Below are 18,381 nucleotides of genomic sequence, written 5' to 3'. Positions count from 1 at the left end.
AGAACCTCCATCATTCTTAAATGGAAGCGGGGGGGGGCCTTGGTCAGAGGGGTGACCAAGAACCCAACGGTCACTTTTACAGAACTCCAGAGTTCCGCTGTGGAGATGGGAGAACCTTCCAGAAAGACGACCATCTTTGCAGCACTCCACCAATAAGACCTTTATGGTAGAGTGGCCAGACGGAAGCCACTCCCCAGTAAAAAGCACATGACAGCCCACTTGGAGTTTGTCAAAAGGCACCAAATGGACTCTCAGACCTTGAGAAACAAGATTCTCTGGTCTGATGAAGTGAAGATTGAACTCTTTGGCCTGAATGCCAAGCGTCACGTCTGGAGGAAACCTGGCACCATCCCTACGGTGAAGAATGGTGGTGGTAGCATCATGCTGTGGGGATGTTTTTCAGTGGCAGGGACTGGGAGACTAGTCAGGATCGAGGGAAAGATTAACAGAGCAAAGTACAGAGCAAAGCACAGAGCGATCCTTGATTAAAACCTGCTCCAGAGTGCTCAGGACCTCAGGACTGGGGTGGCGATTCACCTTCCAACAGGACAACAACCTTAAGCACACAGCCAAGACAATGCAAGTCTCTGAATGTCCTTGAGTGGCCCAGGCAGTGCCGGACTTGAACATGATCGAACATCTCTGGAGAGACCTGAAAATAGCTCCCCATCAAACCTGACAGAGCTTGAGAGGATCTGCAGAGAAGAATGGGAGAAACTCACCAAATACAGGTGTGCCAAGCGTGTACCTTCATACACAAGAAGACTCAAGGCTGTAATCTCTGCCAGAGGTGCTTCAACAAAGTACTGAGTAAAGGGTCTGAATACTTATGTAAATGTGATATTTCAGATTTTAAAAATGTCTAAAAAACTGTTTTTGCTTTGTCATTATGGGGTATTGTGTGTAGATTGAGGTGAAAAATAATTTAATACATTTTAAAATAAGGCTGTAACGTAACAAAATGTAGAAAAAGTCAAGAGGTCTGAATACTTTCGCAATTGACTGTTTTTGCCAATAATTTGAGGGTCTGAGCGAATTCTGTCCCCTATCAACACTCGTACCTTTTGGTGCCAGTGAGAATGACATAGGAAAGTAGTTAAGACTACTAGCTTGACTGAGCCTCCGCCATGTATTCCTCACTAGGTCAGGATATTTAAGCCTACATATAGCCACTAGTTCTAATATATCTGTAACGTGCGTTGTTTGAAGGAGACCAAGGCGCAGCGTAATTTGTGATCATCATCTTTATTAAATGAGAACCAGGAACAAAAAAACTAACGTACCGTTCCGTAGGCTAACATGATCCCACAACATAGGTGGGGAAAAAGGCTACCTAAGTATGATTCCCAACAGAGACAACGATAGACAGCTGCCTCTGATTGGGAACCACACTCAGCCAAACACAAAGAAATACAAAACATAGAATGGCCACCCCACATCACACCCTGACCTCACCAAATAGAGAGAAAAAACGTCTCTCTAAGGTCAGGGCATGACGATATACATGACATTCGTGATTTCCTTAAGTGCACGAGGGTGATAGTTTGTAGTGTGATTTCCTTTACGGTCCATAGAGGTATTTAAAACCGTAATATAAACGTCCACCATAATAATAGTCTTATATTGCTTGTAGTGTTGATAAATTATTATACATATTTTCAAAGAAGCTGGATCATCATTATTTGGACCGTATAGGTTAATGAGCCATATCTGGTTATGGTCCAATAACGTATTTAAAATCAACCATCTACCTTGAGGATCTGTTTGGACAATTTTCACATTCGGATCAAAATTACTGTTAATCAATACCATCACACCTTTTGAATTTCTTTGCCCATATTTCGCCCCCAGTCCTTTTTTCTCACAACTTCATCTACAATTGTTGAATGAGTTTCCTGTAAACAATAGATATTATATTTCTTCTCTTTTAGCCAGGTAAATACGGATTGTCTTTTCTTATTATTAGCTAAGCCATTACAATTATAACTGGCTATACTTACTTCACCATTTACCATAATGAGATACAAATTTCAAATCTATTTATCATAATATACATTTGTAAACTCACCATTAAAAAGTACCATGGTGATTGAGTGTCCATATAGCTGTACCATGACATTTGCATTGCTACTAAGTAAACCTCCAATTGTTCCCCACTATTCCGGCCGCTAGAACCCCTCCCCATCCCAAGTTGGGTTGGAGAGGGGTTCACAACTGTCTTGGTGTGTTTGGACCGGCAGACCACCCCGTTCCTCCCAGAGCCCCCGAGAGACCGAGACCAATCCTTCGAAAAGAGCACTCAGTGCCACTCACAGATTCTAAGCAAATCAACCCCCAAAAGCATTTCCATCACCCCCACCTATATTTACATTTTATATATATATAGCTATTAAAAATATATATACGCAAATACTGCGTATCTTAATTTCCATAATTAACTAGTAATATGCGTAATAATGTAGGCAGTTCATGCAAAGGGTTGTTACCTATAACCAGGATTGCCATTACAAAAATTACATTTTTGGCAAGCAATTATTATTTTATCAAACCATTATTGTGATTCATCCTATATTGTTCCTAACTTCATTACCCCCTAGCAACAGATGTGGGGGCACGCACGCACGCACACACACACACACACACACACACACACACACACACACACACACACACACTCATAGACACTCAACCCCTTTCCCCGACAAACAACCATAAGCTCAAATGCTCAACAGTTGTTCCATCCCCGAGCCCAACTCAATAAATTACTTGATTTATAAATGCATATACAATTGCAGCTGTTTGAGAAGGCATGCAAAATTGAGCAAAAACGGGGAGATTTGATTAAACGTTGTGAAGTCCTTGGTGAATGAGATCAGATACACCCCCTTCCCCTGAAAGATATGCTGGTCCCCCGTTGTGATCATTTCCCCAAGCATCTCTGTGCAGTCAGACCTTTGATTATATTAACATTAACATCGACAGGGCTGAAGTGGAGCAGGCCGAGAGTTTCAAGTTCCTTGGTGTCCACATCACCAACAAACTATCATGGTCCAAACACACCAAGACAGTTGTGAAGAGGGAACGACAACACCTTTTCCCCCTCAGAAGACTGAAAAGATTTGGCATGGGTCCCCAGATACTCAAAAGGTTCGACAGCTGCACCATCAAGAGCATCCTGACCGGTTGCATCACCGCCTGGTATGGCAACTGCTCGGCATCTGACGTAAGGCGTTAGAGTGTAGTGCGTACGGCCCAGTACATCACTGGGGCCAAGCTTCCTGACATCCAGGACCTATATACTAGGCGGTGTCAGAGGGAGGCCCATAGAATGGTTAAAGACTCCAGTCACCCAAGTCATAGACTGTTCTCTCTACTACTGCACAACAAGCGGTACTGGAGCACCACGTCTAGGACCTTAAAGGCTCCTTAACAGCTTCTACCTTCAAACCATAAGACTTCTGAACAATTAATCAAATGGCCACCCGGCTGCTATTCGCTGTTTATTATCTATGCATAGTCACAAATTACCTTAATTAACCTGTACCCCACATTGACTCAGCACAAGTACCCCCTGTATATAGCCTCATTATTGTTATGTAATTTTCTTGTTACTTTTTGATTTAATACTTTTTTTAAACTTAAGTTTATTTCGTAAATATTTGGTTGCCTAAAAATATGACATATTGCAGCTTTAAGTCCACTTCAGTCAGTGTAGATAAATGGGAGGAGACAGGTTAAATAAGGATTTTTAATAGTTGAGATAATTGAGACATGGATTGTGTATGTGTGCCATTCAGAGGGTAAATGGGCAAGACACAAAATGTACGTGCCTTTGAACGGGGTATTTTTGGTAGTATGTGCCAGGCGCACCGGTTTGTGTTATGAACTGCAACACTCAGTGTACATTAGTACATTATTGCTGTGAGCCCGTAATTAGGACCTTTATTTTGAAGACAATTTTGGACGCTGGAGTAATAGGCCTACTGGTGGCAAAGGTTTCACATCCTCTTTGTTCGTCGGCAGTAACGTTGGCTAGCTAGGTTTACATTCTACCGTCTCATGCGGCGCTCACTAGCAAAGGTAGCTAAGATACTGATTGGCACATGGGCCATAATGGGTATGTATACGTGGTAACTTATATTATATAAAACAATATTTTGTTTTTGCTTGCTATACATCTGTCTAGGTTGGGTTTTCTAGCTAGGTGGCCAACTAGCCATGATCAGGCAGGGTCGTCCTCATTAGTGTACACTTTACTGAACGTTTTGCAACGCAAAATGAAAACGAGCGTTTCTTATTGGATAAGTTCAGACTGTCCCTGTCCGTTTTTTTCTCCTCCGGTGCATAATGAACACGACCCTGATCTCAAGGAAGTAGCTGGGTAGCTAGCTAGGCCTACTTTGCCGTTTTTAGTAAAACCCCTTGATCTATCTAGCAGTGCCGCTACAGCGATCTGTTATGTTATTGACTAACTCACGTTCAGATTTGAATTATGTTATTGTGTCCACTTGGGCACATTCTGTGCAAGCTAGCCTTATAGCTAATACGTAAGTGCAAGCTAAACTATAAGGTTAAGTTAGCTATCTGCTGGCAATGTTATATCAACCGTAACATTTCTTATCACTCAATGAATAACTATCTGTAGTTAAGATATGCAAAACTAGCACATTTAGTTAGTTCTGCTATGTTAATGTTCTTACAAAATGTAATTGATTTAGCTAGACATCTAACACACTTCACTGTACTTTTCACATGATAGATTCCCCCATTCCGCTCTCCTCCCTGCGCCTTTTGGTTCCACCTCTACGACTGATGTCTGCATTTATGTGGCAGGTAGCACAACAGAGGGCCATCAAGCACTATGGAAAATTAGAGGAGTTTGTGACCGTGGTAACACAAACTGTCACAGAACTTATGACTGACAGACAAAGGACCCTCCTTATTTTGGGTCTGAGAGCAAGGGTAAGAAATGCCACATTATGCCATACAGAATCACTTAAAAATGCTGGGATAGTTCCACCTACTTCCTGCATCCTGTCACATACTGTTTTTGAATGGGCTTTTAAAAAATCATGATAACATGGGCATTTAAGACATTACATTCTATTTGTAGATTCATTTACTTCTACCCGAGGCCTTTTATGAATGTTTTCAATTGTGTTTTTGTAATCGAAAACCACAAGGCATCAGGAAGAATTTCACATATCTCAAATTACTGTGTTTTTATGAATTTGATGATATCTTGAAGCCCATTAAAAAACAGTATGATACTTTATCCAGGAAGTAGGGGGACTTTCTTAGTGTATAGGTCAAATGTAGAAAATTGTTTTATGCAAAGTATCAGACTGGACCACTTTTCTTGCAGGTAAACCCTGTCAGCCTCCAGACCCTCCTTTATAGAATAAAGTCTTCTCAACATGCACAGGTTGGTGAATCAAAGTATGAATACAATGCCAAGATTGGAGATTTTGTTCTGCTGGACACTTTGAGATAATTAACACCCTCATAGCAACATTTAAATACAAGAGATTTAAGATTGTTGGTATGGATAGTTGTCTAAAAATGAATCTTTAAAAAAAAAACTTTGTTTTACAGTCCAATGATGCAGGCATGGAATCACCTGAAGCTAACTTTGCCAAGCTCACCCAAAACTTGATTATAGACCCGGTTGAGCGTGAACACTTCGTCCAAGTAAGTAGCTGTTAATGCCAAGCTTGTCTTGAACCTACAAGGCCTTCCCACACTACGTCAGATTCAGTCTTTTATGATTATTACATGTCACACTGTGCAACGTGACCAAATTACAATCTTGACATCAACCTGGCTGGGTTGTAAGGTTTGCCTCAGTTCTGTTGTCACATTCTGCGATTGGCTTGCGAGGCTACGTCAGTCGACTTAGGTCAGCTGGGCGTATCAAGCATTGGCGTCAAAAGAACAACAACAAGCTGTTGCTATGTCGATTGACACACTGCTCCTCCTACCTCTGTGACTGAGCGGTCCTTGTAATAAAAAGCTTAACTCTCGAATTGTACATCACAACATGGAAAAGCTAATGCCAAATATAAGCCCCGTAGCATGATTATTGGCATTGCTCAATAAAAGCATTGCAATTTTAACATTCAAGGTGTGATGGTTATTTATAACTACAGAGCCAATTACTTGCACTAAGCTTTCATTATACAATGTGTGATTCTTATTTTAAATTTTTATGAATGGCGTCATTTCTGGTCATGTTCTTATTCATACTGCCATAACTTTTTCGGAGCTTAGGGAAAGTAGAGGTACTTAAAGGAAAATTCCACCCCAAAACTATCTTTTGGTATTTGTTTTATTAGTCCTTTGTAGGGCTGGGCGATTATAGCAAATTTAATTTGAATTTATGTTTTGTGCGATATTCCAAGTAAATGTATTGCAAGAATCAAGTGTTTTTGTTTTTATGAGCGTTTATGTTCACTTGTTCTCATGTTGTCTTTTTGGTTCTCGTCTCCTTTGCTCCTTCTGTGTTCTGTGCGCCTTCCCATTTACACCAGAGATCTGTATATAATGATGAGATGCACGTCTCCACCCTAACAATGGGGGTCGTTGTCCCAAAGGCGGGAAAGCAAGCGACAAGCTTAGGTACAAAATAAGCCCATTGAAACGCATTGGGCTTATTTTGGACAGATTTGAGTGCGCACGAAACCGCTCGCTTCGCTTCTTCCTCTGGTTTACACACACACACCAAGCCCCTCTCCCTGTCACTCACAACAACAAAGATGAGAGATCACTTCTTCCTCCTTGACAAATGGTTTCAACTCGCTATTTGCGTTTGAGAGAGGAAACGATTACATTTTTAAAGAGAAATTGCAGAAAGTAGTAGTGGAGAAAGGAAAAGTTACAAGTCCATTATGATATTCTGCGAGAGCGTCTTGGCATGTATAACAAAGCAATTAGAAATGCCAGACGGGCTCATTTTTGTAACTGGATCTCTATTAATCAGAATAATTCGTCAGTGCTCTTCCTGACCATTGATGGCCTGATAAATCCTACCCTCGCAAACCTATGTGAACCTTCCTCTACATATAAATGTGAAGAGTTTGCGGCATATTTCAGAGATACCCAGCCTAACGTTTGTCAGTCCAGCAAGACCTGATGATAAGTTTTGATATGTGCCCTAGACTACCACGCAAAGGCACTATGGATGTATTTTCCCTGGTTGACACAAACGTGCTCAGGAAAGTGATATCACAACTTAAGCCTTCTACCTGCCTTCTCTATCATATCCCCACCACCTTTTTCAAAACTGTTTTTAATTGCATATCTGAAGAAGTGAAAGCTATTGTTAATCACTCCCTGTTCACAGGCACTTTCACCACTGCAATAAACTGCTATGGTGAAACCCCTTCAGAAGAAAAGTAATCTAGATTCTTCAGCTTTTAGCAATTTTTGGCTATGTTCAAACCTTCTGTTCATAAGCAAAAATCTGAAGAAATTGTTTTCAAACAGCTTCTTTTTTTCCCAATCTGGTTTTCAGGACTAGCACAGACACAGCCTTTGCTAAAATTGTAAATTATTTTAGAGGCAACACAGATGCCAAACAGCTCTCTGTCCGTTGTAATCTTGGATTTAAGTGTTACATTCAACACTGTTGACCATGATGTCCTTCTGGACAGACTGGAGAGGGGGGTTGGCCTCTCCGGTCCAGTTCTAAAATGGTTTAGTACCTATTTATCCAGTCTTGAGTTTTTTGTCACCCCTGGTGAACATATCACGTGGCGTTTGACACAGTTCGATTTTGGGTTCGGTTCTGTTCAGTTTCTATATGTTACCCCTTTGCAGCATTATCAGAAAGCACAGTATTGATTTTCACTGCTATGCAGACGATACACAACCTTTTACAATAGTGTCACCAGAGGATTTTAGATCCACGGATAAATTATTAGACTGAATTAGTGATTTAAATAATTGGATGGCTCACAACTTCCTCCAACTAAATCAAGTCAAGACCGAGGTGGTACTTGTTGGAGCCAAAGCACAGAGAGAATCTGTCCACACCTATCAATTCACGGACAAGACAGATAAAAAGGTGTTATTAGGTAGGTGTTCCCCTAGGTGTTATTTTAGATTCTGAACTCCATTTCGACTCATCTTTTTACCACCAGAGGAACATTGCCACGGTGTGTCCAATGTTCTCTTGGGCTGGTACAGAGACTCATCCATGCTTGTATTACAAGCAGGCTTGACTCCTGTAATGCTCTTCTGTCTGACCTACCCAAGAAAGTCATTGGTAACTGCAAAAAACATACAGAATGCTGCAGCATGGGTACTGACCAAGACCAGACAGACAGCACACAATACACCGGTCTTAAGGTCTCAGTACTGGCTGCCTGTGCGTTTTTAGAATAAGTTTCTATTGGTTTTTAAATCAATCCATGATTGTTCACCCCAATACATGTCAGACATGCTTTTAAGTTATGTACCCAGTAGGTCTCTCAGGTCCTCTGGCGCACTGGTCTTTTAACTATCCCAAAGCCTAGGCCCAGGAGTCATGGAGAGGCAGCCTTGAGTTACTATGCCTCTGGAATAGTCTTTAAATGCTTTTAAAAGTGCTTTCCTCACCATCTTAAATAAGCATGCCCCGTACAAAAAATGTAGAACTAAGAACAGATTATAACCCTTGGTTCACCCCAGACTTGACTGCCCTTGACCAGCACAAAAACATCCTGTGGCGTTCTGCATTATCATCGAATAGCCCCCGCGATATGCAACTTTTCATGGCAGTCAAGAACCAATATACAGTCAGTTAAGAAAGCTAAGGCTAGCTTTTTCAAAAATAAATTTGCATCCTGTAGCACTAATTCCAAAAAGTTTTGGGATGCTGTAAAGTCCATGGAGAATAAGAGCACCTCCTCCCAGCTGCCCACTGCATTGAGGCTAGGATACACTGTCACCACCGATTAAATCTACGATAATCGATAATTCCAATAAGCTTTTTCTACGGCTAGCCATGCTTTCCACCTGGCTACCCCTACCCCGGCCAACAGCTCTGCACCCCCTGCAGCAACTTGCCCAAGCATCCCCCTCTTCTCCTTCACCCAAATCTAGACAACTGATGTTCTGAAAGAGCTGCAAAATCTGGATCCCTACAAATCAGCTGGGCTAGACAATCTGGACCCTCTTTGTCTAAAATTATCTGCCGCAGTTGTTGAAAACCATATTACTAGCCTGTTCACCTTCTCTTTCGTATCGTCTGAGATCCCCAAAGATTGGAAAGCTACTGCTCACACCCCCCTCTTCAAAGGGGGAGACACTCTAAACCCAAACTGTTACAGACCTATATCCATCCTGCCCTGACTTTCTAAAGTCTTTGAAAGCCAGTTGTGTTTGCACTCAGAAGACATTCATTTATTTTTTTTATTTTTTTTAAATGTTCCTTTTGTTCGATAAAGTCTCTCTTTATATCCGAAAACCTCTGTTATATTTTCGCGTTTTATTCAGTAATCCACAGGCTCAAACGCAGTCACAACAGGCAGACAAAAAAAATCCAAATTGTATCCGTAAAGTTCATAGAAACATGTCAAATGATGTTTATATTCAATCCTCAGGTTGTTTTTAGCCTAAATGATCTATAATATTTAAACCGGACAATAACGTTGTCAATATAAAAGGTAAACAAGAAAGGCACTCTCTCTGGTCGCGCGCATGAAAAAGCTCTGTGACACAGCAGGGTCCACTCATTCAGACTGCTCTTACTCTCTCATTTTTCAGAATACAAGCCTGAAACGATTTCTAAAGACTGTTGACATCTAGTGGAAGGCATAGGAACTGCAATTTGAGTCCTAAGTCAATGGATACTGTAATGGCATTGAATAGAAAACTAAAACATCAACAAAAGAATCCTACTTCCCGAATGGATTTTTCTCAGGTTTTCGCCTGCCAAATCAGTTCTGTTATACTCACAGACATTATTTTAACAGTTTTGGAAACTTTAGTGTTTTCTATCCAGATCCACTAATTATATGCATATCCTATCTTCTGGGCCCGAGTAGAGGGCAGTTAATTTGGGCATGCTTTTCATCCAAAATTCCAAATGCTGCCCCCTACCCTAGAGAATTTAACAAACCCCCAAACGAGCTTCAGTGACATTACAACACTCCTTCTGCAGCCTCCAACTGCTCTTAAATGCTAGTAAAACTAAATGCATGCTCTTCAACCGATTGCTGCCCGCCCGCCCGACTAGCATCACTACTCTGGACGGTTCTGACCTAGAGTATGTGGACAACTACAAATACCTAGGTGTCTGGTTAGACTGTAAATTCTCCTTCCAGACTCACATTAAGCATATCCAATCCAAAATTAAATCTAGAATCGGAATCCTGTTTCGCAACAAAGCCTCCTTCACTCATGCTGCCAAACATACCCTCGTAAAACTGACTATCCTACAGATCCTTGACTTCGGCGATGTCATTTACAAAATAACCTCCAACTCTCTACTCAGCAAACTGGATGTAGTCTTTCACAGTGCCATCCGTTTTATCACCAATGCCCCATATACTACCCACCACTGCGACCTGGATGCTCTTGTTGCCTGGCCCTCGCTACATATTTGTTGCCAAACCCACTAGCTCCAGGTCATCTGTACGTCTTTGCTAGGTAAAGCCCCGCCTTATCTCAGCTCACTGGTCACTCTAGCAACACCCACCAGTAGCATGCTCTCCAGCAGGTATATTTCACTGGTCATCCCCAAAGCCAACACTTACTTTGGCTGCCTTTCCTTCCAGTTCTAAGCAGCCAATGACTGGAACGAATTACAAAAATCACTGAAGCTGGAGACTCATATCTCCCTCACTAACTTTAAGCATCAGCTGTCAGAGCAGCTTACCGATCACTGTACCTGTACACAGCCAATCTGTAAATAGCACATCCAACTACCTCATCCCCATATTGGTATTTATCTTCTTGCTCTTTTACACCCCAGTATCTCTACTTACACATCATCATCTGCACATCTATCACTCCAGTGTTAATGCTAATTTGTAATTAATTTGCCACTATTGGCCTATTTATTGCCTTACCTCCCTAATCTTACTACATTTGCACACACTGTACATATATTTTTATATTGTGTTTTTGACTGTACGTTTGTTTATCCCATTTGTAACTGTGTTTTTGTCACACTCCTTTGCTTTATTTTGGCCAGGTCGCAGTTGTAAATGAGAACTTGTTCTCAACTGGCCTACCTGGTTAAATAAAGGTAAAATAACCTGAAGGGGCCAAAACTGTAATTAAAATTTTAAAAAGATCTTAACACACCTTTTAAGCTTTGCTTTTCCTTCGGGTGCGTTTTAGTCATTCAGTTTTTGTTATTCATCCTCTCATCTTTGTAGTAAATATTTTTTTTTTCATGTGAAGAACATTATTGCATTAATTTCTGAAGTGTGCTGTATAAATAAAGCTTGATTTAACCTGTGTTAATTTTCTGTAGTCTAATGCCTGCTACATTGTTAGTGAATGTGCATTATGCAGGGTTCTGATAATGTGTCCCTTTCCAATAATGCAGAGAAATTATATAAATGAATAAGGTGTAAATGCAATGAGTAACGATATATTGACTATATACATGGTGTACTGTCAGGAAGAGTGGGTTGTGCCCGACTACACAAGTGGCAGTAAGTGTAAACGCAACAAGAGTTCAAGTTTGAGATGCTTTTACATGAGCTTTTTGTGTCTCTGGCGTTGTAGTCCACAAGCTGTTCAGGCAAGTGGGTGGTTAAAGTGGGCGGCCACCTGTAGTCTCTTGCGGCGGTGTGTCTTCACTGGCAGAGTCCGTAACTCTCCTTCTGAGAAGTCTGTGGAAGGAGAGTAGGCATGCCGTGTCTTCCTAACTGCACACTTGAGTTAGGTCCAGCCTTCCAATCTTGTGCCAGTCAGTTGATTAGGGAATGCCTTGCAGGTATGCTGACTAGTAATCCTGCACAGGTGTATTGGTTGAGCAGCGCTGTGGCACTGTCTTCAGCTGGCCTTGTGCTGACGGTAGTGCGGCCTTGCACAGTGCTAAACTGAGTGCCGTTGTCCATGGGGCTGAATTGAGCACACCTGTCTCTTGTGCTAAGGTGGGGTGGTTCTGTCCATGTTGCTGCACTGAGAGTCCTTCAGCCACACCTATGCCCATGCCTTTCATGGTGCCACACACCCCTCCCTTTAACTCCGAGCCATGAGAGGAATTGGTGGGAGAGAAGAGAAAATGGAGCTGGTAGAGGGCATCAGCGTTCCCATGAGCAGACCCTGGTCTGTGTCGAACCACAAAGTTGTATGGTTGTAGCTCGAGGAACCAGCGGGTCGCCCGGCCATTTATGTCCTTGGCCATCCACTGCAAGGGTGCATGGTCTGTCTCCAGGGTGAACTGCCTTCCCATGGTAGTAGGATAGGGAGCAGACAGCCCATTTTATAGCCAGACATTTTTATACGGTAGCATACTTCTGTTCCCTAGGTAGGAGCTTTAGACTGCTGATTAAAGCATAATGTTCTTAACCATCCTAGACCTGGGACTGGACGGCTCCCTGTCCAGTTTCAGAGGCGCATGTTTGGACGACGAAAGGCTGGGAGTAGTCTGGTGACCTCAGGACTGGTCCTAAACAGAGGGAGGTTTGAAGATCCATGGAATACACCGCCGGTAGTAACTGGCCAGTCCCATGAAGGCTCTCACCTGAGTCTTGGTGGCTGGATAGGGCTAGTTGCTTGGATACTAGGGCGATGGGGCTGGCCTTCTGACTTTTTGACTCCTCTATGGCGTCCAACACACATTTTTGACCTCTGCGCAGATGGCTTTGCGATGAGCTTCAAGGACCTTATACGGCTTCACATGTACAGTCTTCCCAGGTAGCGTAAGGATATCGTGCTCTAGCACATCTGTCCACGGAAGATATCCGTGAGGGAAGATATTCATGTACTGATCAATAAAGTGTTTTACTTCTTGGAGTTGTTGGAGTAAGGTCAAGGCCCATGTTTACGACATCTCTGGGTATTTCCTGAGGAAGCTCTGTGGAGACAAAGGCCACAGTAACATCATCCTCCTCCCACTTCTTCAGAAGGTTAATGTGATATTCTTGCTCCCGTTTACGGCGATCTGACTGGTTTATCCCGCACGTCACTGGGTCTCCATGACAGCGTAGGGCCCCTGCCACCGGGCGAGGAACTTGCTTTCTGTGGTGGGCAGAAGGAGCACTCGGTCACCAGGATTGAACTCTTGGAAGGCCCACCCTTGTGAACATATGTACCAACTCCTTGGCTATGGCCTTGGTAGTGATGGTTCATAGGGGAATTGCCTCCGGGTACCTGGTGGCATAGTCTACCACCACCAGGATATATCAGTATCCTTTCCCAGACTTTGGGAGAGGTCAAATTAGGTCAATCCCTTGTCTATCAAATGGGGTCTCAATGATGGGTAGCGGGGTACGCGCTACTGAGGCAGTCAGCTGACAGGTGGGACACGTCTGTCGCACAGTACTGTCAGAGATGTAGATTCCGGGCCGGTACAAATTTGTTCCCGTGGAAAATATAGTTGAGTTGAGATTCAGTAAGATTGTTAGTCAAGATAGCATTTGAATAGTGAATAGGCCTACGCTACTATAAATCATAACTAGTCATTCTCTAACATTAATTTGTCTAAACTGCGTATACACAGACAGCCCAATTCAGAATTTTTTTCAGTCATTGGTATTTTGACCAATCAGATCTGATGTGAAAAAAATCTGGTGTGATTGGTCAAAGGTGTAAGCAAATATCAGAATTGGGATGCCAGTCTATGCCACTGTGGGTACTGGATTGTGCTAGCCTGGGTGCCAAGACAGCTGAAACAGGCTTGGCACCCAGGCTAGGATCATTCAGGGTCTATAAATATAAAACATCTAATTATTTTCCCTTATGCATTATCTCACCGACTCTCCATCTTCTCAGGTGGTGTTTCCTGAAGAATTCAGACCTGATTTTGACCAAGTGCTTCAGGAACTGGTCTGTGACTTCCTCACTAGATTGGAAGAGCTGCTTACACTACCAGACTTTAAGCAGGTGCAGAAATCACTTTCGTAAGACAGTCTTGAGACAACAGCATTCAAATTAATAACTGTAGTTGGCCTGGAATCTATTTTGGCATTTTACTTGTGTCCCTCTTTTCCCTAGACTGCATTGTTGCTGAGTGCTGGCTCCTCTGGCCTAGATGAATGTCTGCAGTCTTTCTCTCACTCAGAAGATCTCCAGTTTCTGCTCCAGAATTACAAACAATGCAGAACATTGTACACAAACAGTAAGTTCATAGAAAAGTATCCATTTTTGTATATATAATTTTAGCACCACATGGTCAGAAGGTTTATTGATGGAACAACAGCATCTGAGGAGAATAATCTGATTTATGTGCAGGAAGTTCCTCTCACCATGTTCCTTACCTTCCTTGTTCATTTGGAAGGGATTTAAAGTTGGAATGATTAGCCAAATAAAGTGATAGATTAAAATGTAAAGTGATGGATTATAATGTAAATTATGGATTTGAGAAGTTTTTCCTCTAGGTTTTCAGAACAGTCACCTAGATATTATTCAAAGTGTGTTTTTAATGTTTTTGTCTGTGCAGTTTCCTCCTCTGACATTCCTCAGGAATCAGATATTGAATCTGATGCCTTCCCTGACCAGTTAAATCGTACCAATCTGGACACTGGTGTGGGGATGAGGACTGGGACACAAAGCAGAGACTGCCAAAGGATGGAGTTGGCATCACATTTAGTGGAAATGGGGAGCACAAGAGATATTATAGGCTGCGATGAAACCTGTGATGAAGGGAATGAAGATGATATTGATGTAGAGGATGACCCAACACAGAAAAGGTATGAGAATAAATTTATTTTTGTTGTTTCAAATGGTACAGTTGGTAAATAAACATTTCCATTTGGACAGTCAAACAAACTTACCACTTGACCCAGTAATAGTCAACCATTTGCATTTCTGTTTTGTGCCTTTTACAGGGCTGGTTCTGGTCTTTCTCCTACCAGTGTCGTGCAAGGTGGTGATACAGGTGAGACCTCACAAACTTTTAGTCAAGTACATTTACCCTTTGGATAGCCTCAGTTGACCATTGTGGGGCAATGGAAGGGGAAACTTCCTCATGAGTTTAATATTTGTATTCATTTTCCCGCAGACACCGTTGCAGGGGTGTCGTTTCAGGTGTTGACTCCCCTTTCTTCAGCTTCAAATGAGTGTGCCCCATCTACTTCCAGCTCATCACACATGGTTGTCCACCAGTGTCCTCAGTGTGGGAAGTGCTTTAATTATCAGTCTCAACTTGTCCAACACCAGCAAATTCACTGTGGGGATAATCCATACAAGTGCTCCAACTGCGGGAATAGATTCAAATTCTTTACAAGTCTGTCAAACCATAAGAGGATGCAATGTGTGGGCACTGCCTTTAGCTGCCCCAAATGCTGGAGAGAGTTTGGTTCTCTTCGTGAGAAATTGAGACACCAGTGTCCACACAACGAAGTCATGTACATCTGTCCACAGAGCGGGAAGAGTTTTAAGACGCCACAGCAACAACCATTCCAGTGCCGTCATTGCGCAATGGCCTTTTCCGAAATGGATCAACTGCATGCTCACGAAAAAATTCACGGAATCCCCCAAACTCTTGACTGTCATACATGTGGAATGACCTTCAGCAACTTGCCCAGCCTCGTGCACCACGTGGAAGCCCACAAGAGGTCGGATCTGAGGCCATCGTCGCACCTTCCAAAGAAGAAGAAAGGATTGCAGCTTCCGAAAACTCACCATTGCCACCAATGTGGAAAGTCCTTTGTAACAAACCGACGCCTTAAGGATCACGTGCGCACTCATTTGAATTATCGTCCCTTCCCCTGCTCCTACTGTGGGAAATGTTTCACTCAGAAAGGTAATCTCAATGTGCACATAAGGATCCACACAGGGGAGAGACCCTACATGTGCTCTGTGTGTGGGAAGACCTTTCAGTCAGCAGGGAATCTGCAGGTACACCAGCGCTTTCACACTGGGGAGAAACCCTACCAATGCAAAGAGTGTGACAAACGTTTTACTAAGTCGAGCCATTTAGTGGTCCACATGCGTGGGCATACTGGAGAGCGTCCCTTCACTTGTAATGAATGTGGAAGGAGTTTTATCCGGAAAACTTGCTTAAAGAAACATTTGCTAGTTCATTCAGGGCAGAAGCCTTATTCACGTCCTCGTTGCCCGAATAATTCCAAACGCAGTTCACAATCAAGCTATCACATGAAGGAGAATCCTACTAATGCGACTGCCATGACTGGACATGCGACTGCCATGGCTGGACATGCGGCTGCCATGGCTGGTCATGTGGCCGCCGTGGCTGGACATGTGGCCGTACCAGCGATCTATCATGACAGCCTTAACATAAAAATGTTGGCACATGTTGGCATGTCCCGAGGCTATGCCATGGAGAGACTAGGAGGCGGTCCTTCAAATTGTTGAACGCTGCCATGCGCGTGGAAAAATGTCCCAATACTTTCCTCCCGGCCTGACCGCTCACTTTTGAGTAACCCTCTTAGCGGGAAGTTGGGAGTGCAATTCACTAGCGAAGCAACAAGTTATGGGGAAAAATCAATACTAGTCCGGAGAGATTAATGGGTGTTCTAATTATTGTTAACACGGAAACAACGGCATTTTTATTGTAGGTTTCAAACAAACACTCTGCAATGGCTTCATGTACGGAATTGAATTGGAACAACTAAGAATTTATCATTAACACAGAAACAAAGGAATTGTCCATTGTAGGTTTTCCAAAAACGTGCGGCAATGGCGTCATTCACGGATGGGGGAGGGGCTTTGGTAGGTGAGGTGGGGTGTAGACTCTAGTCTTTCTCTATACATCATGTCTCAGAACCTCATCAAGTAGCTGATTTGGTTGCCAAGGTTACCGGACCAATTAAGAAGCTACTTTATAGTTTCATGTGATGTTCTGTTCTGTTTTTCTCATTCTAATATTATTCCTTTACAGATGTATTATAGACATGTAGAGCTGTTTGCATGTAGACATGTTTATGTAATAGCAGCGGTAGTCATGGATAGAGGGTGAGCTGGTGAAATGCATGTGCAATTGTAATATAAGTATTTACTCTAACAGTGATAATGATAATGTGTTATTTGATAAGCGTATTTCTAGACTTTCAAGGAATCTAGAAAAGTGTATTTTCTGGTGTTATATTTGGAGGGTTGTGATATTCTTTGTTATACCTATTATTAAAGGTTTTAATACTTAAGCTTCTATTTATTTTAAGGGCACTGTGCTCTCTCTGTGCAGGTTGGTCACAAGTAACACAATCGCATGCTATCGCAAGGCCATTGGGTTGTGTGTTCTGTTTTCTGGGTTATTGTCTGCTCACAACTAGGGTTGCAAAGGGTCGGAAACAAATTTCCGTAAATTTTCCATGAGAAGTTAAGCCTGGGAATTTAGCTTAAATTCATCAAAAAGTTTGCTCATAAAAGTGAACCTTTTTTAGTGGGATACACATAAGGCAATTCAAGGTATTGTGGCATATTTTGGTTAAACTGTCCCCAATTCAATGGAATTGCAACCCTCTGCATGTACAGTGCACTCTTCCATCACATGTACAGCTGATTCTCAAGATCTTGCACACAAATGAGATGCTATTGAGCCCACACTACTACACTGTCTGAGCCAAGGACTACATGCTTTCTGGTAAGTTTTGATTACAATACTGGGTGGGATGAATATATTTTATATGGCATACATTATTTTTTAATTAGTAAACAGTAGCCTACAGCAAAGTGTGTTTAAATAATGTCTAACTTAACAATTTCTGCTAGTTAGTTTTTGCTACCATGTGGGTTTTTGCCTGCTAACTGAAGTGTTAATTCACCTGTTTCCATACATGTTTAATTTAAAACATTTTTCTTACAAAGAAGTTGTTTAATCTAACTGTTAAACTATTTATCTGTACATGGAATTGTATTTGTTGTTTTTTTTACTCATGTTTTTCTAATATTTACAGGAAAATGCAACGGGCACTGTCTGATGTGTGGAGACATTTCACTGCAGCTAATGTAGAAGGAAAAGCTGTGTACATTTGCAAGTAGTGGGCCAAATCATATGTGAAAATGCAACAAAGATGGAGAATCATCTGGCCAAGTGCATAAAGTTCCCTCAGCACTCACAACAAGCAACCTCTGACAAAAGTCCCTCTTCTTCTATTTGAGGTGAAAATGATGAATCAGACACCTTATTGATAGCAACAGCTCATGGTCCTCCTGGAATCAGACGTTTTTTTGACTCAATGGAGGAACGTAGCCAGAGAAATGATGATGAATGTCTTGCTCGAGCTTTGATTGCAACTGGTTCACCTCTGATGCTCA

The 18,381-nt window shown here is 42.2% G+C and overlaps 1 protein-coding gene across 1 annotated transcript; it reads left to right on the top strand.

Moving 5' to 3' along the window:
* Window positions 1–3,901: 3,901 nt before the first annotated feature.
* LOC115107137 (zinc finger protein ZFMSA12A-like) lies at window positions 3,902–17,267 on the top strand. The gene is made up of 9 exons (XM_029630562.2): window positions 3,902–4,117; window positions 4,760–4,962; window positions 5,366–5,425; window positions 5,596–5,691; window positions 13,936–14,046; window positions 14,158–14,281; window positions 14,603–14,852; window positions 14,991–15,040; window positions 15,164–17,267. The coding sequence occupies exons 1-9, from the start codon at window positions 4,060–4,062 to the stop codon at window positions 16,477–16,479; spliced, it is 2,268 nt and encodes a 755-aa protein (XP_029486422.1). The 5' UTR covers window positions 3,902–4,059; the 3' UTR covers window positions 16,480–17,267.
* Window positions 17,268–18,381: the final 1,114 nt, after the last annotated feature.

This window comes from Oncorhynchus nerka, linkage group LG23 (assembly GCF_034236695.1).
Source record: "Oncorhynchus nerka isolate Pitt River linkage group LG23, Oner_Uvic_2.0, whole genome shotgun sequence".
NCBI classification, from domain to species: Eukaryota; Metazoa; Chordata; class Actinopteri; order Salmoniformes; family Salmonidae; genus Oncorhynchus; species Oncorhynchus nerka.
The sequence above is the reverse complement of the archived record's forward strand: the minus strand, read 5'-3'. Positions and strand labels throughout refer to the sequence as shown.